This window comes from Antrostomus carolinensis, unplaced genomic scaffold, assembly GCF_000700745.2.
Source record: "Antrostomus carolinensis isolate BGI_N321 unplaced genomic scaffold, ASM70074v2 scaffold9929, whole genome shotgun sequence".
NCBI lineage: Eukaryota > Metazoa > Chordata > Aves > Caprimulgiformes > Caprimulgidae > Antrostomus > Antrostomus carolinensis.
Genome location: NW_010339377.1, coordinates 1 through 23,922, shown reverse-complemented (window position 1 = coordinate 23,922; position 23,922 = coordinate 1). Strand labels below are relative to the sequence as shown.

Below are 23,922 nucleotides of genomic sequence, written 5' to 3'. Positions count from 1 at the left end.
AGGTGGCCCTTAGGCTCAGCAGGTGACAATGGCAAGGTGCTCTTGGACAATATTGTTTCTTCTCTCTGCCCTTTTCCTTCAGACAGAGCAGACAGGTATGGCCTTTGTTTTGTTGTGGCTTAATTCTGATCTGTGACACTGCTCTTCAAAACACATCAGTAATTTTGTACCCTGTATCATGTTTACTTTGTAGCACAGCATGACACTGAAGAAAACTGTCTGTTCCTTATTTTCCTCACATTTATCCTAGGTTTATTGTTGGGTTTTTTTCGTTGGTTGGTTGGTTGGTTTGGTTTGTATTTTTTTCATATAGCTAAGTAAAAACTGCAGTAGGTTACTAAAGCAATGTAATTTTGAATTACCATCACTTATATCAGGGTGATTTTTTTCTTTTCTTAACATTCTTAAAGAGTGCCCCAGATATTAAAGAGAATTTTGTGTTATATTTCTAGTTGCTGCTGAAATAAAAATAAGCCTTATGGAAGAGGCTGAGATGCATGCTTGTTGTAGTTTGCAGAAATTTATGCTTCTGTATTAATTCTCCATGGCTTGTCAATATTAAGGAGGAGCTGGGCAAGGAAGAAAAAGATGGTGATCACTTAAGAAGGTCAAAACACACTCGGCAGCAGCAGAAGGGCACTGCCAGTTATGCCGGATGCATCAGAAACACTGCACAGCAGAAATGTGCACCGGAGTGTCAGATAACTTTTTAAATTGCAAAACACAAACGTTAAGATATTTTTTTCTTCTTTTTTGATATCACATGGAAGCCTGTTGCTTATCAAATGTCCTTCAAAAGGAAGGATAACAAACACGTTCTGACACCTTTTTAAATTGCAAAACACAAACGTTAAGATTTTTTTTCTTCTTTTTTAATATCACGTGGAAGCCTGTTGCTTATCAAATATCCTTCAAAAGGAAGGATAACAAACATGTTCTGACATGCACAGCCATGTACTGCTTAATGTCAAAGGCAAGAGGCTCCAGCACGGCATCAGCCATCCGGCTGGCAGGTAGTTTTTGTTGTGGGCATCATTGCAAAAAGGAGTTTTAAGATATGATAACTCTCATATCTTTGATCTCTCCTCCTCTTTACTCAAATCAAAAAGTTCATGGTGCCTTCCACATAAAGGATGGTGTATATGATATAGCCCTCTGAACTTTGACCGTTGCTGAGGGGTAGTTTTCATTTATTCTCCTTAAGAGGGATATGATTGAGAACTCAGCCACATCACTGTTTTGCTTCTCAGCAAAAAAATCCTCATGAACTAAGGCTAAAAGGCATCAGTTTGGATCCATTATCATAAATTAATGCAAATCATTTTCATTTTTACTGACAAGTCTGAAAACCCCATGCTGTCTTACAGAATAGCCTCTGCCTTTATGATAATACAATTCCCCATTCCCTGGCTGTGCCACAGCCACGCTGCTCTCTGTGTCTGGTGCAGGAAAAAAAGTGTGTCAGGAAGGGCTTAAAACTCTCCCTGCTTGCGAGCAAGTCAAGCACTTCACAAAAGTAAAAGGTCCCAACTCCTCAGCTGAGTTTGGGCTAAGAAAGTAGGACTCTTTCAGTAAGTAAGTTTAACGTGGTTGAACGTCTGAATCAGCCAAAAGGATTTATTTTTTAAAAAAGGAGGTAAAAGCATATAAGGAAATGAACCTTGGTACTTATGTTAGCATTTTGTCATACAATGTTACAGTGTTTATATCAGCTGATGATGCAAACAACATTATGAAGAGACAGAGGCGTGCCAGCTCCCTGCTTTTGGAGGAGGTCCTCCAAGGCAGCTTGGAAAGGGAATGCCTTGAAGAGAGATGTACGCATGAAGAAGCAAGAGAAGTATTTGAAAACGATGAAATGCTTGTAAGTATTTTGTTTTCCTGTGTCCAAAATAAACATTGTTGCCTTGGTCCTTTACTATCAAACACAGTTCCATGGCCTGCTTAATTTGTTTGGGTTTCTCTCCATGTGAAATCTTTGCATTTTCCACTTCAGCAGGTAGAAAGCAGATGGCTTTAGTGGTGAAAATGAAAATGCAGAAGTCAACTCTGACACGTTTAAAGTCCCCTCCTGAAAATGATGTGTCCTATGCCTTATGTTGTGAAAGTATATGTCTGCTGTCCCATCCTGACCACACACAGAAATACAGCTTCAGCATCCCTTAGGGACCAGGAGAGGCAAGGAAGTGTTGGGTTGGAGGGAAGCAACACAACAGCAAGTAGTGGGAACTATAGAAAGAGTCTCACTTGGTCAACAGCTGCAAGTCCCCTCATACAAGAGGCCCTCCTGACAAGTACAGCCTGATGTTGAGCTCTTTAATGGGTATTTGGGGTGTTTGCAGGGAAAGGAGAGGAAACAGACAGTGGGCTCCCCATGAGTGGTCCAGGTGCTTTGGGGACGCTGATGGAGGGCAGGTACAGGGAGTGAGGAGAGGTGTCCCCTTGGGGAAAGCAGCGGCAGAGCTGGCTGCATGTACCAGGGAAAAGCTGGGCACCTGAAGGTGGTGACCAGTGTTAGTGACCTGCATCTCCACTCTCTGCTGTCCCCTCTGCCTCCAGCAGCATGTGCTGGGGGACAAGCAGGACAAGACAGGACAGGACGGGACAGGATGGGGTCACTTCCCAGGCCGCTGCACTGGAAAGACAATAGCCAGCCAGTTTTTCCAGGAAGCTGTATTGCTAAAGGTCTCAGCGGTTCCTTTCTTGCCTGCAAAGTGTTTCTTTTCCTTTATAGCTTCTTAAATAACAATAAAATAAGCAGGATGCAAACCCCCTCCCATCTCATTCAAATTTTGCTAGTAGGGCAGAAGTTGTAGTTGTGGAACTATACAAACGTGAAACCATAGTATATATTCTCTCATGTAATGTTTTTGTTTTACCAAAATATTTCTGGAAGATTATATTATTTGAGAATTAAACTCTAATTTCCCTTTTTTTCTTTTTTTTTTCAGAAAATGTTTTGGGATGCCTACCATGGTAAGCTGGCCTCTTGATTTCTTTCCTTCATAGCAGTGTCACACTGTGAACATTATGATTCAGTCCAATGCTGGTTTTCTAAGAGTTTTTAGCAGTTTATCCTACAAGAAACACTCAGTTGTTATTTGTCATGTTTCTAGTAAAGCAGGAGGAAAAGTGTTGATGTGAAAGGTTTAAAAAAGTAACAAACAGGAAAAAAATTTAAGACTGCAAAGTGAATAAAAGTTGAAGGTGAGTAGATGTTATTATAATAAGTAGGCTATTTATTTTCCTGAACTTAAGGCTGTCCTGAAACAACCTGGGACTTGAGAAAGTTTGCTTTGCTGATAGAATAGAGCAGCACAGCTTTATCAGCAAAACCTCCCAAATACAAACCTAGCACTTAAACCTGAGTGAGATAAATAGGTGTTAAAACATGCTGGGCTGTCTGCAAACTCTGGATGCTGGCACTGTATCGTTCCTTGGCAGCCTTCAAGGCAAGAAATAAATCTGTATAAACTGAGGGGCTGATGTAAGTAGGTGCCTGGTGAGACGTAGCCCATTTCCTTCCAAACTGCTTTTTGCAATTCTTCTCCAAGTGGCTCACGTGCTGGGAAGGGGGCTGCATAATTTGGGTCAGTGGTGGTGGCGACTTGTCCCTCTCTTGTGGCATTTCTGCAGGTGGCAGGAGGTGCTTGTCGAGCCCCTGCCAGCACAACGGCGTGTGCGAGGACAGCATTCGCGGCTACACCTGCACCTGTGCCGAGGGCTACGAGGGAGAGAACTGTGCTTTTGGTAAGGCATCACCCCCTCTTCTGAGATGCCCTATCGCCTCCTGTCTTAGGGGGTTCCTGGGAAACCACACACAGCTCTCCCATTACAGCCAATTATCAGTTTTTAGGTTAAAACACACAGTTCTTGGCAGAGCAGAGGTGATGTGTGCTGCCTGTCTACCAAAACGTTATGGCATCCCAAGATTAGAATCATAGAATCATTTTGGTTGGAAAAGCCCTTTAAGATCACTGAGTCCAACTGAAAACTTAACACTGCCAAGTCCATCACTAAACCATGTCCCTAAGCACCTCATCTAGATGTCTTTTAAATACCTCCAGGGATGGTGACTCCACCACTTCCCTGGACAGCCTGTTCCAATGCCTGACAACCTTTTCAGTGAACAAATTTTTCCTAATATCCAATCTAAACCTCCCCTGGCACAACCTGAGGCCATTTCCTCTTGTCCTATCACCTGTTACTTGGGAGAAGAGACTGGGACCTGCTTTGTTACACCCTCCTTTCAGGTAGTTGTAGAGAGCAATAAGGTGTCCCCTCAGCCTCCTCCAGTTACCAAGGCTGCCTCCACCCCTGAGCCTCCCTTCTCTGGAGATGCAGAATAAGGGCTGAAGCATGGTCCCCTCGCAGGTGGGCTCCAAAGGCAGCCCTGCCCACTGCCACCCATGCTCGCTGGCTGCTTGTTCTGCCACAGTCCCAGGTGGCATGTGGCCTGAAGAACCAGGGCTGCAGTGCCACGGTGGCTTCCCAACCATCCCAGTGCCTCCCAGGCCACACGTGCCCACAAGACAATCCCTCGGGATGGAGGGACTCCAGAAAACAAACAGTTTTCAGTTAAAGTGTAAAAGGTGTAAAGCAAAATGGACATTTTCTGGCACATAAAACACCTTGGGCCAGATCCTACATTTTTACACCTGTCAGGTTCTACTTTCCAGCCCTTATATCGGTACTTCTGCTGGCTTGGATGTCCCCTGGGGTGGGAGAGAAATCTGCAGCTGCAGAGATTTAGCCGTCTCCAATTTCTGCTGAACAAGGGGAAAACCAATGTGGTGGGAAACACAACCAAACCAGAGTCCCTACCCACCTCCACACAAAACGAGTAAACATAAAATGCTTAGTAAAAAGGACTCAAGCTACGCAAGAAAACTCCAGATGAAGAATTAGAATTAGAACAGAATATTTCAGTTGGAAAGGACCTACAGTGATCATCTAGTCCAACTGCCTCACCAATTCAGGGCTGACCAAAAGTTAAAGCACGTTGTTATGGGCCTTGTCCAAACGCCTCTTCAACACTGACAGGCTTGGGGCATCGACAACCCCTCTGGGAAGCCTGTTCCAGTGTTTGACCACCCTCTCCATAAAGAAATGCTTCCTAATGTCCAGTCAAAACCTCCCCTGGCACAGATCTGAACCATACCCACACATCCTGTCACTGGATCCCAGGGAGAAGAGATCTGCACCTTCCTATCCACTTCCCCTACTCAGAAAGCTGTAAAGAGCAATGAGGTCGCCCCTCAGCCTCCTTTTCTCCAAACTAGGCAATCCCAGAGTCATTCATTAGCCACTCCTCGTAGGACATTCCTTCCAGGCCTTTCACCAGCTTCGTTACCTCCCTCTGGACACATTCAGGGACCTTCACATCCTTCTTAAATTGTGGGGCCCAGCACTGCACACAGTATTCCAGGTGAGGCTGCACCAATGCTGAGAACAGCGGGATGATGACCTCTTTTAAGGGGCTGGGTGCGCCGTGTTTCACACACCCCAGGATGCTGTTTGCCCTCTTGGCTGCCAGGGCACACTGCTGACTCCTATTGAGCCTGCTGGCCACCAGCACCCCCAAGATCCCTTTCTGCAGGGCTGCTCCCAATGCTTTTCCTCTGCTTGTTCTGTTTAGCTAAAAATGAATGTCGCCACCAAGCAAAAGAAGGATGTCACCACTTCTGCTACCCAGGAAGTAATTCCTACCATTGTTCCTGTGCTGATGGTTATGAGCTTGGGAAGGATGAAAAACAGTGCATCGCGTTAGGTGGGTGTGGGCGTGGAAATCCAGGGGACACATGCTCAGTACTGGGGTGGGCAGGCCACCATCTGATATCCAGATGCAATCAGCAATGAGAATATTACTGACTTTGAAAACCAGGCAGTAAAAGGAGGAACCTAGGGACCAGCAGCCAAGATGCCAGAGCAGTTGTAAGAGAAGGAATATTTGATCTGAACATTTAAACGTGGGTCTGTAGAGAGGAAATCATCCTACATACCCTTCCCTGAGCCAGGTTTTCTATTTCTAGGCTCGGTGAAGAGTAACTAACTCCACTGAAGACCTGTCTGTTTGGGAATGAGGTTCAATTGATTCCAATCAGGCACCCGATGGTCTGATAAATGAAGGGCAACATTTGCTGCCATATTAATTAGTCTGAAGAAGTAGCCCTCTTCATTTTTTCAGTCTCATACTAGGTATCTCATTCAATCTCATCCCTTTATAAACTAGGTCTATTAAAAACACAATAGTATACTTAGGCCTACAAGAGTATGTTATATGTGCTCCAGGAGGGTGTCTTCTGGTTTAGCTCCACCTGAACAGGATCCAGTTTGTGTGACCCAAGACCATGCAACAAGGTGAACAGAAAACGTAATAAACGCAGGTAGCTTGGTTACCCACTTGTAAAACATGTTTGCTGCCTGTTCTGAACCAGAACAGAAAGGCACGTGCATCCCTAGAGTAATAGTTTTAACAAAGAAAAACCAGGATTTACCTTATTGAGATTGGGCCACAGCTATTGGGTATTTGGCACAATTCAGATACAGGATACAAAGATGAGGAAGCAGGCTGTGCTGGTGGCTGGCCTGGCTGGCGGGAGAGGCAAGCTGTGCTGGTGGCTGGCTGGAGAGGCAAGCTGTGCTGATGGCTGGCGGGAGAGGCAAGCTGTGCTGGTGGCTGGCTGGAGAGGCAAGCTGTGCTGATGGCTGGCGGGAGAGGCAAGCTGTGCTGGTGGCTGGCTGGAGAGGCAAGCTGTGCTGATGGCTGGCGGGAGAGGCAAGCTGTGCTGGTGGCTGGCTGGAGAGGCAAGCTGTGCTGATGGCTGGCGGGAGAGGCAAGCTGTGCTGGTGGCTGGCTGGAGAGGCAAGCTGTGCTGATGGCTGGCGGGAGAGGCAAGCTGTGCTGGTGGCTGGCTGGAGAGGCAAGCTGTGCTGATGGCTGGCGGGAGAGGCAAGCTGTGCTGGTGGCTGGCTGGAGAGGCAAGCTGTGCTGATGGCTGGCGGGAGAGGCAAGCTGTGCTGGTGGCTGGCTGGAGAGGCAAGCTGTGCTGATGGCTGGCGGGAGAGGCAAGCTGTGCTGGTGGCTGGCTGGAGAGGCAAGCTGTGCTGATGGCTGGCTGGAGAGGCAAGCTGTGCTGGTGGCTGGCGAGAGAGGCAAGCTGTGCTGATGGCTGGCTGGAGAGGAAGCCTCGTTTCATTAGTTACAGACACAGTGAAATCTGGTCACCGCAAGCCTCACACAATGACCCAAAATGTTCAGCGCCATCGATAAGCTATTAGACTACAGATGCCAAGTGAATTACTCCAACTTTCACCAGTTGATAAATTATCCTCCTCCTTTTCCTTGGTGCAAATATGAAACCCCAAAGTCAAGGCTGAAGCAATATTTGCAGGTAGTAGTTGTCTTGAAATGGTACAGCTTGAGGTTTTGATTTTTAAAAATTAATTTCCTAGATGAATGTGCATGTGGCAGACTTCAAGACAGTGATAATCTGATAAGTGAAACCAGGAAGAAACACGATGAGCAATTTCCTTGGCAGGTATTTCTAGCAATCCACAAAACCCATCACTCAACCTCACATGGACAGTGCTGTCTATCATCTTTTTGGATTTTCTTAGGTTCTGCTGCAAAACTTAGATGGGAAGGGCTTCTGTGGAGGAGTGCTGCTAAAAAGTAATTTTGTATTGACTACAGCAGAGTGTGCCCTTCTGCATAGCCGTTTTCACATCAGGGTTGGTGCTGGTAAGTGATCAAACATTTTCTCTTGTAGCACATTTTGGTATTAACAAGCAAGTTTTTTTAAAAAAAAGCTTACTAAAATTTTTTGCTGCATAAAAATACTGTCAAAGGACAGATCTGCTGTCATCTCATTTAAGCATCTCAGTTGAGTATCTGGAACTACAGCTGCCCCATACCCCACCTCAAGCCAAGCAGAGAGACAACTGCCTCTTGAAACAGTTCAGAACTCGGTACCTAGGGATAAACTAAACCTAGGGATTTAGAGGTGGCTTTTGGTACATGACAATACTCACTTCTCTTGTTGGGTATCTGTCCTGCCCTCTGAAATTTTTTAGCTTCTACACAGCATTAAAAAGCTGTCAAGATATCATTCCTAGTTCACCTTTACTGCAGTTTCGAGAAAGAGCACATCTAATTTCCCTACTGCACATACTTCTCTGCACAACTAGGCAGTTGTCAGTGTGCACACAGGTTTCAGTTCTGGTAAATTATTCTTAAGAGCAGTGAAATGTCATTGCTTCACAGGGCCCAATGGAACAAGTGGAACTGAGAAGATAATGCAAGTTACTGAGAAACACATACACATCCGGTATGATGAAGACACTGGTGAGAACAACATCGCATTACTACAACTCCAAGAGCACGTTGAGTGCAACAACCACCAGCTTCCTGTCTGCATCCCTGAAAGAGACTTTGCAGAACACATTTTAATTCCAAAACTCAGTGGTACAGTCAGTGGTTGGAGAATGGAAGGCGATGAACTCCAAGGTGATGAGTTGCAGGTTTCATACCTTCCTGCTGAGGACTGCAAACAAATACTCAACATAAGCCTCACAAACAGGCAGTTCTGTGGACACCTCCAGGAGGCTGTAGACAAACAACTGGCTGGAGGAAGCTTTTTAGCTACTGAGTATAAGGGCACTTGGTTTCTGACTGGTCTCCTGGGATCTTGGCCTCTAGAAGACACTGACTGGAAAACATTTCTATTCACTAACACTGCAAGGTATATGATATGGTTTAAACAAACAATGAAATAAGGCACAAACACAACCAACCCTCCAGCACCAAACCCCAACCAACCACTGCAAGGAAACACTTGGATGCAGCCACTACAACTACCTGACTCTCCATCATGATTTGCAGCAATGGAAGCTGCAATGATGATATGTAATAATGCCAACTCATACAGAAAAGCCCATTTGTCTTTCCTTCTTCTGTTGACACAGAATACTGTGAAAGTCATGATGCAGTAAACTTAAGGATTTTTACTAAAAACTGTCTGAATTTTAAGTTTCCTAGAATGGTTCATCCTAAAACTCAAAAAGCATTGATGTTTTTCTGGGATTTTAAATGTTGCTAGAAGGAAATGAATCTTTTCAATTCTTGTTACTCTGAGCTTTGATTCAGCAAACTCATATTCTTATTTCAGCATCCATACAAGTAAAACTCATGAAGACCAGGGGAACTCTAAACTTTTAAATGCCTATGTTGGTGTAGGACTTGACACTCTCATCACACTAAAAAATGCTTCCCTTCATACATGGTAGCTGTGCTTTCCCTTACGAATCATGTCCAAGTCAGTTTGTGGGTTAAACAAAATCCAGCTTTTAAAGAGGGGAAAAATGTTTTATTTCCTTTAAATAATTTTAAAACCCCAAAACTACCATCTCCTCACTATGGAAACAGTTATGATGTACCACCCCCAAACAAAGAAACAAAACCCCCAAGATAGCAACACCTAAAATACTGGATTCAGTGCCAGTGTTTTCCCCAGAAACAGAATAAAACAGAGTATGGATAAGTTACCTAGATAAGCTTTTGTTCATCATAACAAAAATGAAACAAAATATTACAAGAATCCTAAACTCATCTGTGGACACCTACAAGCAAAAATCCCACATTTACTTGAACCTGTAAGTATCACTGATACAGTAAAGCTTTTAGTGTCAAGCACTTCTCTAGATTTCAGAGAAGGCTTGAAGAGTATTTAATACCAGCAAGATTATTGAAGAGACTTAAAAAAAATAATGGAAACCATGAAAGGAAACACCATTTTCACTCTGAAGAATGGATTAACACAAGTAACAAAGAATAATACTTCTCCTCTCTGAAAGATAAATGCAGAAATAGTAACACAAAGTATTTTATAAAAGCTCTAAGTAGTTTGGAAGTAATTTGGAATGTTTTGCTTTATTTCCTCATGAAATACTTTGAATGATCTAGGAAGCCTGCAGAAACTATCACTGAAAAGTCAGCATTTCATTCCAATGCATTTTGTAACACTGGCAGCCTTGGTCATTCTGGGAAAGGAGCCACAAACAGTTCCTGGTATTCCAGTCCTGGACATGAGACAAGTAATTTACAATGTTCTCGAGGTGATTAGGAGCAGCTCTGCTGGGCAAGCTGAGTGTCCAAGAAGTACTTGCAGGGGTGAGATGCAACTCAACACACTGTTGACAGCGGAGGAAATGGGTTCTGCTTACTGACCACAAGCTTTTGATGCTGATGGGATATATAGCCTTTAATGTGACCCTGGCAGAAGGAGAAAAAGACAGTTAGTACTGGAAGCTGGTAACACAATGCCTGTAACTTCAGCTGTCTTCAGACTACATCAAGCAAAGCTCTGTGTATGTACTCAATCACCACTGCACTACTGTACTTAATACCTATGAGGATCCAATTTAGGTAAGTGGGTCAGCTCACAGAGTAAGTAGAAAGCTGGAACCATAACCTTGTTTGCGTACTGATAGTGCTGTCAGACCGAGAGCCTGTTGCCAGGGCCTCCTACTGCTTTGCTTATGTGTCCCTGAAGAGACAGAGCTCTACAGAAGTGTTTCCAAGTTTATTCTTCCTCTCTTTAAAATTAGGATTTTTATTAATCATTATTACATACCTAATAAACTAAGTGATAGAGTACTTCCTTTTCAGACATAGTGATGTAACACTGGAAGAAATCTTCCAGTGACGTTATCCCACCCTCTGTTACTCCTAGACCACACCAAATAATCTGTTTCAGAAACAGAGAGGTGGCTTATTTTCTTGCTGACACTGCAGTGCTGCTCCAAAACCTCTGATTTATTAGAAATCTGTTGCTTTCAAGCCTTTACCTGTTCATGAATAGTTGAAATCCACTTAGAGTAAAAGACAAAATGTGAAAAAAACCCCAAAGAATTCTGGTTTTAATTTTTTCTAATGTTAGAATGTCAAGAATCTCCTACTTCAAATGCAGAACAAATCCATTTTGGTCCTAGTTACAATTTTTATATTTTAAAATCAGTATTTATGCATATATAGAAATTTCAGGACTGGATTTGTAATGTAAAATTCAACTTCAGTTTTAACTGATGCCTGCAAAAGAGGCCAGAACTAGAGGAAGCCCTCCAAGCAAATGAAAACATTTCAGTTTGGGCACAAGTGAATCAACTTTGTTTTTTTTTTTTTTAAACACGAGAAAACATGGAATTACTGATACATTTTTTGTAATAAGCTTTTATTCTCTACCTAATATTTATTACTGTCTGAAGTCTGGAAGGACCAGACAAGTGGTCAGCACATACCATATATATCAGGTTAGCTAAAATGCACTGGACTTCATCAATATCAACATCATCTACTTGCATGAATTTCAGGGCAAAGAGAAAGGCATCTAGAGATAGCTGATGGGTTTTGAGTAGTAAATATCTGAAAAAAACAATGGGAAAAAAATCTGTTATTGAGAAACAATCACTTAAAAATTCTGGTTCTTAGAAAAATGGCCTTTCTATAATAAATTCACTTAAACAAGAAGTTGGCTCTCAGAGAGAACTAAAGAGCATATACATTCCTATCTCAGTCCTAGGTGAAACCATATTAAATCTGCTTTTGCAAAAAGGTAGGTTTTGTTATGCTTACACTTTCTTAAAGAGATTTCTGTACGTGATGATTTTCAGCTTCTCAAGGATAAGAAAGATTCCACATCGAATAAAGAAGGTCTCGTGCTTTGTCAGAGCATCATTTAGTAAGAGAAGATTGCCTTCACTACAAGGATGAAGAAACAACAACATCAGAAGGTCTCATCCAAATGAGAAAACAAATTGTCTGACTTGGTAGGAATGTCTCTCAATCAACCCAAATAAATACCTTTTACTTAATACTTTTTGAACTAACACACAATGCAATAAAACAACCATCATACCTCACAGCCTTTGTTACTTCAGCAAACTGCATAAGGTCATACTTTTTTAAGAGCTGGACTGTCGGCATATGGCCCTGAAAAATAAATGGTTTCCAAGTTTTCCAGGGTAAAGTCAAATTCATTTTAAATGTAATCTAGTAAGCTATAAGAAAACATTTGCTAGAGAAAAAGACAAATGTGTAACCACTTTTTTTTTTTCCTACATTCATGATGACTACCTATTTATCATGGTTTACGGAGTCTTAATATTTCTTAGATGTTGGGGAACAGTTATCAAACTTGTTACATCAAGATCCTGTGACATGCGGCCCAGGTAGATCCAAATTTTATGTCATGGCTGCGTGATCTAATCTGCAAACAAAACTGTGGGAATCCCAAGCATTACTAATAATACCAGCAGTGCTTCAGCACTGTCAAGTGCTATCTCAGTCTGTACAAGATTTTTTCTTCAATATGCCTCCATGCAGAAATAAAAATGTCCCCCCAAAACCAAAATAAAAAATAAAGAGAAAAAGATTAAATTTAAAGAAACAAAATTAATTGTCATTGTTAGATTATGTAAGACTCAACCACCTACACCATTAAAAAGAAACTTTGTTTTTTTCCCCCTGCACAGCACAGATCAGATTGCACCCTGACTTGGATCAGACTTTAAATTTAGTTACCATCATGCTATGCTGTTGGTAACTTCTTTCCTGGATGGAGGATTAGCTGAGAGCACAACTCAGCTGCATGGTCACTGAGAGCTGCTAGGATTAAAAGAAAACCAAACCAAACATCCAAGCTATTTTAGTACAGTTTAAGGTTAGTGTTAACATTTGAGCTCTGATATAAAAAAGCAACTGTAAAAACAATGACCCTTATTCAGTTTCTTTAGTGCCTCTTCTACACTGGAACTGCTCCAGAAAAGCCACAGTAACTCTAGGCACTAACAGACCCACCAGTTTAAGGCACCCAGTCAGGACTGGGGCAAAATTTTTAGGAAGATTGTTAGCTTTCCTTTATCAACCCTACTACTGATTGATCTGCAAACAACCAGGAAGAAAGTCAATAAATAAAAAATTAAAACCAGAAGCCAATTATCATACCCACAATGCTTCCCCTTTACCCACTTGACACTGCAAGGGACTGGAAAGGGAGCACAGAATGGAAAAGGGAGGATGGTCATAAACAGGTTGGGGCAAAGGGGGAAGATGGCAACTCACAGAAGGAGGTGATAACAACATTCTCCATGGGTAACTTTGGTAACAGGGCCAGGAACAGGCAACTGTACAACCTAGTTCTTGTCCCCTCAGTTACACTGAATTAATTATTAGTATAATCCCACTAACTCAGGGATACACAAATGCCAGCACAGCACAGGGGAAAAGACAGGAACAAGAAGCAGAGATGTGCTTGATTCTTTTAATAGAAAGATGAAATGATCAAATAGTAACCAGTCTTCACTGATTTGTTCAAAACCAAAATGCTCTACTTCATGACCCTTCTGACATGCCTTGAATGGGCAAATGCACAAGGTGCAAACAGAAAACTCAAAGATAGGAATCCTTTCTCTCCTGTGGTAAACCCTCCTCAACAGTTTTCAGCCATTCTGTTTACACATTCTTCTTTTCTTCACCCGGTGAATGAAGCAGACAGATTTGTACTAGGGAATCTACACTTTCCCTGGCCCATCTGTGCAGCTGAGCACCAGACAGAGTGGCACTCTGCTACATGACGTAAGTTACACTGTTACGTACTTCTCCAAAGAGCTCAAAGTTATCTTTATTACAGAAGTAGCCTCAGGTTGCACCTTTAGGAGGTATGGAAGGAAGGCAGGGGCAAAGGAGCATTGAGTTTTTGTGTGAGGTTCCCCCCCAGCTTTCTCCTTTCCTGTGTTGCTACAAATGACAATTCAACATTTTCTGTCTTCACACAACAAAGTGTGCATATGCTGGCTCTCCTGTGGGCCAGGCAAAGACAGCCTTTGAATTCAAATAAGGGAAACACAAGAACCATCCTGAGCATCAGTTTGGTTATTTGCTCCCCAGAAATATTTAGAAGAGTAATATCTACTCACCAACAACATTTTTACTGGAAGCAGGTAGATCAAAATCATTCTTTTGTTCTTCTGACTCGAGCGGTGACAGTGCTCAAAGGCAAATGACAGATACTCTTCAGCTGTAGACACAAATAAAAGGGCTGGTAACATGAGTTAACAACAAAAATCGATTAAAACTCTAACCCAAATTCTGTGCTCAGTGTCCACCTCTAGCTTGAATATATGATATTTGAAATTATATGAAAAAGAATCACACCAATCAAAATACATTAAGAAAAATGTTGTAAGAAATATAGGAGATTCACACAAAATACAAAGTATTACCAGAAAATAAATCCTCCTTCAGAAAGTCAAAGAAAACTTGTAAAGGTCTAGATGTTAGTGGTAACAGTTACAAGCAATATTGGAATTTTCAGTTCATTTCACTAATATTATCGTGCTATTATTACAGGAGGGGAGAATCTCAAGAAGCACTGATGAAACAGAACTCTATTTTCTAAATTCACAGATTAGGTTCTTCAGAGGACGCAGCATGTGATGCATTCCTCTGCTGAGCTGCAGAAACATGTCAGTGAGATCACACAGCAAGACATCATGAAAATCTCTCATCAGTTTTCGCTGAGAAAAATGACAAGCCTGACAGGCAGAAGACACTGTTTAGAGTAACAAAACCAGCTCCAGAATAGACTTTGGTCTGGGGCTTTGGTTAGCGATGGAAGTTGCACACCTTGGCTCTAGAAGCATTTCTGCTAGTGAATAAGAAATCCCAGAAATGTGGTTTCTACATCTTTCAAAATCAATGCACCGAGTAACTAATTCTACAGTGCAGGTTGCTGAAGATTTCCTACCCGGCATACAGCAACTTGAAGAGGACAAGACAGTCACAAAGCCTCCTATGTGAAACCTTTTACAAACCTATTATTTTGGATGCTCATGCATTTTATTATGCATGCACACAATGCATAAGACTACAGGGAACTTGACTGACACAAATACTTTAAAACTGGGCATTTACTACAATTAGAAGTGTCATGTAATGTCATCTCTGCTCTGACTCAGCCTGCGAGCCTTGGACCTTTCAGCACGACTTTTCCTTTGATCAAGGCAAACACAACTGCACCCTCTACACACATCTGGAGTCACACACACAACATCAGCCAGATTTCACACCAAGCAGCAAGACTTTAAATCTGTCTTGCTGCACACAGTACCTTGCTTAAAGTCACTGTCAAACATGGCTTTGCGTCCAACATAGTATTTGTATGTAACTCGCTGTGCCATACTATATTCATCCTTCAGATTTGAGCTGTCAATTGCTCTAATTAAGGGCTTGCATAGATGGAGCTTGTTGATCTGTTAAAATAAATAAATAAATAAATTGCATTTCACTCAGAGAGTGTAGATACCTAGTATCATATAAGAAGAGTGGGTTTGACTTAGAATATGAAATACAAAACACAGCTTACCAGACTTGAGCCCTACCTTAAAATAAATTTTAAACAGTTGATTCACGAGAAACAACATGCCCCACTTTTTGGAATCTTCAATGCCTGCTCGACTGTCATAAGAAAAGAAAAAAGAAAAAAAAACTACTAGTACTGAACACTGTAAGAAAATGATGACTTTGCCCTTATGGTAAATTCCCTCCATAGATATTTTATGGATTTTTATGGTACAAATAGGTGTCTGAAAATAGAAGTCAAGGCCAAACTCGTTCTCTTAAACCATACCAGCACTGTCAAAACAGAAGATGTGTTCCCATCTTAAATTTTCAACAGCTCTGCTACATTAATCTCAACATGATGAAAAGATCATAGAATGGTTTGGGTTGGAAGGGATCATCTAGTTCCAACCCCCCTGCCATGAGCAGGGACACCTTCCACTAGACCAGGTTGCTCAGAGCCTCATCCAACCTAGCCTTGAACACTTCCAGGGAGGGGGCAACCTGTTCCAGTGTCTCACCACTCTGACAGTGAAGAATTTATTCTTAATGTCTAATCCAAACTTCCCCTCTTCCAGCTTAAAGTCATTACCCCTTGTTCTATGACTACCTGCCCTAGCAAAAAGTCCCTCTCCAGCTTTCTTGTAGGCCCTCTTCGGGTATTGGAAGGCAACTGTAAGATTCTCCCCAATGTTATGCAAAATATTATTCATCAGAGTCCTCACTCCAGTCTGCAGGTAACACATACACCAACATAGCTGTTGCTTATAATATTCAAGGTGAAAGAAAGATGAAAAAAAAAAAATCCCCACCATTTTCTCCATTTCAGAAGCATTAAAATTGCTAGGACTGGAAACTAAGTCACCTTTTTTTCCATCTAACCATAACAAAGCAAACTTCACAACTGAACAGAGCACAAAACTGTCAATGATCTTTCCTGAGGAACAAGGATATAATCAGTCTCTCCCAACAACATCTGCTAGGAATGTTAAACCTGAAGGGAGGTCTCTCCAGTTGTAGTTAACAGTCAAAAGAGAACAGACTATAAATGAGAGGAAACGAGCCTCAGAAGTGTTTGTTCTTATCCAGATATGGTCTTAGTAAGTGGAAAAATCTTATGTAAAGTTAATTAAGTTCTTAACAATTTAACAGTGCAAGTTCTATAGAGGATCTTTCACTCACGTGTCACTTGCACAGACTCGAAAACAGCTCATCAGCAGTTCTGCTGCTTTTTCCAACATGTCTCCAACTTTGCTCTTCCCTTTCTTCACCAGCTGTTGATCTGCCTATTATTGTAAAGCAAGAAACAACGTGTAATTCTGCATCCTGGTTCGCTGGGCTGTAAACAGTTTAGTTCCTTAATACAGCATTTTATAAAGACTTATAGTAATATTGTCATGCCTGCTATCCCCCAATCTAGAAGGTAGTCAAGATCACAGAACAAAATAAAACACTCAGAGAGGCTCCTGAACATGTACCAAACCTAATGCACAGAAGGACAGTCCTTTGAAAACAGCACTGATTCTATTACCTTTAGTGCCACTAAGCTTAACGCAGCTCTCTGAAACCTAAATTCAGGATCATCTGACAGCTGAATGGGAGCATTAACACTTCAACTACAGTTTTCAAAGACCAACAGTCTGGCAAAAAAAAGTCTTTTGAAGAAAAGCAAACTAAAATGGTTTCCCAGGTACAGAGTTTGAGTTTTAGAATTTATAATTAAGCTTCTCTCCACAGCCATGAGGGCTAGATTTTATTTCTAAACCATATTCAACATTTTCTAGTAGTAACACACACTGCTAGGACTTGGGATTTTTAGAAGAAATGGAAAACATATCTTACAACAGCAAGAGAAAAAACTGAGTTGCCAACATATGGGAAAGATCCACACTCTGATTAAAACAGAACTTAAAACAACAAAGAGTAGGGGGAAAAAATGGTGAGTAGTTATTTACTCTGTGCTCTCCAAACAGTTTTATTAGAATACTTGCATTCTCACTAGCTGAAACATAAGGAAAAGAAATGGAAACGCATCCTTTGCTGCAGAAGTCTTCTCTGTAGCCACATCCTTTGAATACACTAAGGTTAAAAGACAGAGTTCAAACTCTTCCAGTATGGCTGATCCCACTTTCCCCCTTCTCATGCAATTCAAATACAGGAATTTGCCTCATTCAGACCGAGAATCCAGACTTGCTACAGAACAGGCTCACACACACAAAAAATATTCTCTGTGCAAATATGACAAATGTGTTATTTTGTGGGTGGGTGGGCACAAGAAAGTGTGTAGGGGGACACACACTGAAAGTACTGGATACTGTCAAACTCGAGCCTAACTTGAACTCTAGCTTCACCTCTTCAGGTAAGGTGACTAGGAGCACAATCATGACCCTGCCACTTACCTTGGCCTAGCAGTTCTCACGAGATCCCTACACAAGCTTCTTCAACTCACTTGCCTGAGAAAAATAATGTAAATTTGGGTCGTTTTGTTTTTTTTTTCTTGTCAGCAGTTGTTTGGGCTTAGCAAGGGCTCCAATGAGCATCAAAAGCAGTTTGGACAGCTGGAAGAGGGGAGACAGAAACTTCTCTCTTCAGATGTGGTAAGTGGTTAAATTAGCTCAGTTGTAAGGGACAGCTCCACCCTCCAACAAATCCCAAGGATAACGAACAAAAGAGTGAGTTGTGCCACCATGCTACTCTATAAAGACAGGGCTTCATATGCTCTAAGCAACTGCTGTGAGCTGTGTGCAGGTCCTCAGAAACCTCCCTAATTCAAGCTACAAATGGAAGGCGGGCAGACTGAGCAGCCTAGTTTTTCAATGGGACTGAATGATTTTGGTGAATCAACAAAATCCTGAACAGGAGTTAAACAGTACTGAGCAAAATTAGGATATGTAACAAAGTCTAAAATATTTCCACCATGGAAACTCCCAACAGATTGTGATAGTTTCACAAAAGTAATGAAGCTGGTAATCAGATCTACTTACATTATTAGCAAAAATGCGAAGATCGAGGGCTACAGCGTACATAATAGGTAAAGCCCTGGAACAGTAAAACACAGTCAGTACGTGCAAATCGTGCAACAAGCAAGACATGAGAAACAAGTTTAGGGTTTTTTTGCAAGTTGGTCATAAAACTAGAAAAGTATACATTAATCTTTAAATAAAGAAGGGTGCACTTTTTAAAAGGAAACATCTTCAAGATCTCAGCATTTCAGAAATCCTGCACTGGAGTAAGAATTAATTCAGAAACATTTTTTATGGTGGCTTTAATAAAGTATCACCTCACTTTGAACAAATTCTTCACGTGTTTACTTATGGACAATTTACCTAATTAAGCTTAGACGTTTAGTTTTCCACACTTTTGAATCTAAAAACTCAAAACCAGCAGCAAAAACAATTAGGCTGTATTTAAGTATCGCTGGGGATAAATAAAAACGATAAGCATAATTTTAGTTTGACTGGTATGGTGTTACGATAGTGAAAGATGAGAGTCTAGTTTCTAGCAGCTCTCTATGAGGTACTCACCAGTTTTCCTCTTTATGTGCCTGAAACGCTCGCAGGAAAGATATATTGTATTTAGGAAAATTTAGAATGCTATTAAATGAAGCACAGATATAAAACCAGTTGGATGGTACCACAGATCACTACATGAAAGGGCAGAAACCAACAAAGCAGCAAGTAGATGAGGAGTTGGGATGCAAAGATGGGAAGAACGTGAGCACAGCCACGCATTCCTTGCTGTGGCAGTAGCTGGGAGAAGCACTGGCTGACAGCTTGCTTTATCAGCATCTTCCCTTCCAGCCAAGCACAAGGAGGGTCTCCTATACTACGTGAGAAATTAATTTGCTATTTTAGAGCCAAGTGACAGATTCCTTCTTAGTCCTACAGAAAGTTGAAAGAAGAGTTTATCTGTATTTCCCTGCTTCAGATCCTAAATAGTTGTAGTGTTATTCGGAAGCAGACCACATTCTATTAAATTTTAAAAGGGGTAAAGATAACTTATTCTACAGGAAGACATGCAGTTAATCTGAAAACTATGGGATTTAAGGAAAAGGATATTGGACGATAACTGTTTGGCATTTGTAGGCTTCTATGAAGTCGTGGTTTCCAACAGCGTAAGTACACCTATCAAAGAAAAAGTGCATTAGTGCATCAGAAAACATGTACCACATACATAAGACAAATACTTCTTTTTTTTCCTTTTAATGGGCATAAAGCTTTATAGTTTATTTAAGAGACACAGAAATATGACTAGAAATGTTCAGCACAAGTATTTTAACGCAGCACTAAGCCTGGTAATTGTGGAAAACTGATGGGAGAGGAGAACAGGGGTTTATCTGTGTAACATGTGGAGTCCCAACTGTAACATGCTTGTGCTTATTGAAACTGTCACCAAGATTAGCACAGATAAAAAAAACTCCAAGACTGCTGAAAGAGAACTAAAGACTGTGTTAATGCAGTTGTGGGGTTTTTTTTAAAATAAAAGGCTCACATAATTATTTAGGTCTTAAAGCTGTCTTAAGAGTACTTTTACAATTAAAATTCCCTTTAAAAGATATTTATTCTCCTTATTTATTTCATTCTTATGTGGATAGTACATGCAGAGCAAAGGAAACAGCAAGCACCAAAACCAAAGCTGTGTCAATGGCTATATGCAGATGACTGCCAGGTATATAAAGCAAACTTTATATGGAGAGGAAAGAGGTGGTCTTAATCTCCTGCAGTTCTGGCATCATTTAAGAGTAATAAATAACAAGTTCTCAGATGTAAACCCTTTAAAATAACTAAGTAAACTTAAACATATCCTTCCACATCCCTACTGGATGCCTCACAACTGACTTTACATTCCTGTTGCATCTTTACCTTAAGTGGGCTGCAAACATTTCATCATATGGTGGTTCCAAAACTTGTTGACACTTCTCCTCTGGAGATGGAAGCTAAGTATAGAATAAATCAATGAAACGTTAAAGGAACATCCAAGGGACCAGAAACAGAACATCATATGGATATTTTGTCATGGCAATTTTACAAATACATGCCTTTGCTATCTATCAGAACCTTAAGTGATATTAATATATCCCATGTAGTGTCACGAATTGCTAGTGTGCATTCTGTCTCCAGAACCTGATTAGGGTTAGCCTTAAAAAAACCCCATCTGAAATGCACATAGCACAAACACTGCTTTTCTCCTTATAGTCACTTCCACTCCACTGTGCCACATTACTAACTAATGTAGACCTGGCCAGAAGGGATCTTCCAGAAAACAATTCAAAGTGGAACACAAAAAGCCATCTAGGAAAAAAATGGAAATACATCCTTGTAAGAAGAAAAGGGAAACAAACACAGAAAGGGCTCCTGCTCTGGCGTGTGAAACGGTTTTCTAAGGTTTGGCTTCAATGGAAAGGAACCCATATAGAGAGCTAGAAAAACTGAAAGCAAAACAAAAGAAAGGTAAAAAAAATTCTCACCTGTAGCCTTGGGTTTGCAACATGTGGATGTTTAAATGATACCAATTCTGCACAAAATTGTCCATCTCTGCTGTCAATGGCTTCTTGTACCTACCAAAGAAAACAGCCACGTTACAGAATAAAGTCCAGCCATACAACATATTTACACGACTACAGAAGCCACCTTCTTGTTATCACTGTTCATCCACATCAATATCAACCCAAATGTGAACCTTTTAAAGGTTTAAAACTGAAGGACTCGATATTGTACTTTCAATACACCCATTTTTCAATAAGGTATCAGGGAGAAGGTGGGGTGAACACTATTGTGCTTTTTTCCTTATTTGTGGGATATGAGCAAACCAGAGAATCTCCAAACAACTTAGACAGGTCTAACATTGTAAAACAGCAGTTGTGAGCCATAGAATCACAGAATTGTTTTGGGTGGGAAAGACCTTTAAGATCATCCAGCCCAACCATTAAACTGCCAAGTCCACCACTAAACCATGTCCCTAAGCACAGCATCTACATGTCTTTTAATACCTCCAGGGATGGTGACTCAACCCCTTCCCTGGGCAGCCTGTTCCAGGGATTGACAACCCTTTAGTTGAAGAAGTTTTTCCTAATATCCAATCTAAACCTCCCCTGGCACAACCTGAGGCCATTTCTTCTTGTCCTAACTAGATTTGGCTAAGCTTTTTAAAATTCCAGTTGGACTTATGGGCATCAAACATATATGTGAAGGCATAAACAATCTTTGATCATTACTGTTTATTGACTCACAAATATATTTCATATGAATCTAACATTTAATAAGAAAAACTACTTCCAAACCACAAAATTAGCTCTCCTTTACTTGAAAAAAATCCCACCAATCTCTGAAAGATTTTAAGCAGTTGATTTTCCCTCCTTTGCCGCTCCCCTTGCTATTTTAGCCTCTGATTATTCTCACTTGGTATGGGCTTTTCATACAGCAAAATTCTTTTTTTTTTCCTGTCAGGACACAAAAATATGACAAATAAAGCACAAGCAGCAGGAAAGAAACTCTTAAGAAGTAATATCTAAAATTACTCACAACTGAAGAAATTTGCAGCTCAGTATCACAATAAGCTGCTCAGACAGACTATTTTTTACAAGGAGGTATCTACAGCAGGAAGCAGAATTAAACTGTTCTCCCACAGAATATAACATTTACAGTCTCGACAGTCTAACATCAGGCAGTGCCTTTGGAATGATAGCTACATGTTTATTCTACCTGCCTTCATTTTAAGTGTTACACATCCTGCTATCTGTCACCTCCTTACCCATTGCTTTGGATTTCCATCCTCACCTAGTGAGCAACCATTCCATCAGTAAAGTGTCCAAGTTTGATATAGAGCAAAATGCTTTTTTCATAAGAGATAAGGTTTGGGTGAAGGGAGTACATAAACTTAAGAAAATGCAAACAAAGTTTAAATGCACAGGCACAGAGTATGTGATATGGAGAGTGGAGACAGAGGACCACAAGGACTGTCAACTGGAGAAGATGCTGACTTTTCAGAGTAGATCACTCTCCTGAGAGATCTCAGCTGCTCCATTTTTGAGATTAAAAACCAAGCAATTACTCTCTTTTTGTGCCCTTAACTCATGTGACTTGACTGGTCTTGACTGAAGTGAGTAAGATGACAACAATGATGAAAAAATGGTGGTTCAGAAAGAAGCAGTAAAAGTGATCACATCAAAAGCTTGACACCAAGTTCGGTCCTGCTGGTACTCTTGTGACCTTGTGCCTGTCTGTCCACCTTCCCTGCCATACACACCATGTATGCACTTCTTAAACCCCTGTATCCCTGTGCCTGTCTGTCCACCTTCCCTGCCATACACACCATGCCTCTGTGTTTCTGCACTTCTTAAATCCCTGAGCTGCATTTGTTACTGCATGCACACACACAACCGCAACGTGTCAGTTCTTACAGAAAAATTATTTCACTATTCACGAGTCCAGAGGAGGCCACCAGGATGATCCAAGGGCTGGAGCACCTCTCCTATGAGGACAGGCTGAAAGAGTTGGGGCTGTTCAGCCTGGAGAAGAGAAGGTTCTGGGGAGATCTTATAGCGGCCTTCCAGTACCTGAAGGGGCTACAAGAAAGCTGGGGAGGGACTTTTCATAAGGACAGTTAATGACAAAACAAGGGGAAATGGGTTTAAACTGGAAGAGGGCAGGTTTAGATTAGATATTAGGAAGAAGTTCTTCACTGTGAGGGTGGTCAGACACTGGAACAGGTTGCCCAAGGAAGTTGTTGATGCCCCCTCCCTGGAAGTGTTTAAGACCAGGCTGGATGAGGCTTTGAGCAACCTGGTCTAGTGGAAGGTGTCCCTGCTGATGGCAGGGGGGTTGGAACTAGATGATCTTTAAGGTCCCTTCCAACCCAAACCATTCTATGATTCTATGAGTAACCCTCACACTTTTCAGAAATTCCAGGAATACATCCTTGGCAGACAGTGGTATACTTACTACAGAGTTAAGAAGTGTATTTGTTTACCACATCACACGTTTTAGGTTGATTTCTTAAGAAGGGTAACAAATTTCCAGCAAAGAAGAACACACCCACATAATCTAACGCTGTCCATAAATAATATATATAAAAAAAGAACTTTGCTTACTTGCTGCAAGTACTGATTTATGGTGATGTGCGCCATTAAAACGGAAGCAGAGGAGGCAGGAGTCCCAAACAAAACGCAGCTGTGTCACATTCTGCAACAGGAACAGGAGTTGAGGAGAAGAGCAAAGCGACAGCACCGCACACGCACCCCCTCTTCGCCCTGAGCAAACGCGGGGTGTGACCTTCCCACCCCTCTCGCTGCTGCCAGCCCGGGGGCACGGGAAGGCAGCGGCGGGCAAAGCGCAGCTCAAGGAGCAGAAACCCTGGCGCCAAGGCCCCGAGCAGGGTGCAGCGCCCTGGAAGCACGCGGGTGCCGAAAGCGGAGGGCAGGAGCACGCTGGCGGGACGCCCACCAGGGGACAGGGTGGGGACAGGGACACCCACCCGCACCCCCAGGATGCCCCCGGTCTCCCCTCAGCCCAGCCCCGGCCCTGCAC

At 41.7% G+C, this 23,922-nt stretch overlaps 2 protein-coding genes across 3 annotated transcripts; one reads left to right on the top strand and one right to left on the bottom strand.

Moving 5' to 3' along the window:
* Positions 1–28: 28 nt before the first annotated feature.
* PROZ (protein Z, vitamin K dependent plasma glycoprotein) lies at positions 29–8,778 on the top strand. The gene is made up of 8 exons (XM_010175835.1): positions 29–95; positions 1,701–1,864; positions 2,952–2,976; positions 3,637–3,750; positions 5,639–5,770; positions 7,456–7,541; positions 7,621–7,744; positions 8,267–8,778. The coding sequence occupies exons 1-8, from the start codon at positions 29–31 to the stop codon at positions 8,776–8,778; spliced, it is 1,224 nt and encodes a 407-aa protein (XP_010174137.1).
* Positions 8,779–9,684: 906 nt separating this feature from the next.
* PCID2 (PCI domain containing 2) lies at positions 9,685–23,522 on the bottom strand. Of its 2 annotated transcripts, none has more exons than XM_010175834.1 (14): positions 23,487–23,522; positions 20,865–20,954; positions 20,260–20,333; positions 19,456–19,521; positions 18,922–18,963; positions 18,382–18,436; positions 16,580–16,683; positions 15,439–15,514; positions 15,168–15,309; positions 13,975–14,075; positions 11,916–11,989; positions 11,633–11,758; positions 11,299–11,422; positions 9,685–10,273 (listed from the first exon to the last, which is right to left on the bottom strand). In XM_010175834.1, the coding sequence occupies exons 1-14, from the start codon at positions 23,520–23,522 to the stop codon at positions 10,184–10,186; spliced, it is 1,200 nt and encodes a 399-aa protein (XP_010174136.1). In that variant the 3' UTR covers positions 9,685–10,183. The 2 variants fall into 2 exon arrangements, with proteins under 2 accessions (XP_010174136.1, XP_028942793.1); XM_029086960.1 differs by having other exon boundaries at positions 10,263–10,273; positions 11,295–11,422.
* Positions 23,523–23,922: the final 400 nt, after the last annotated feature.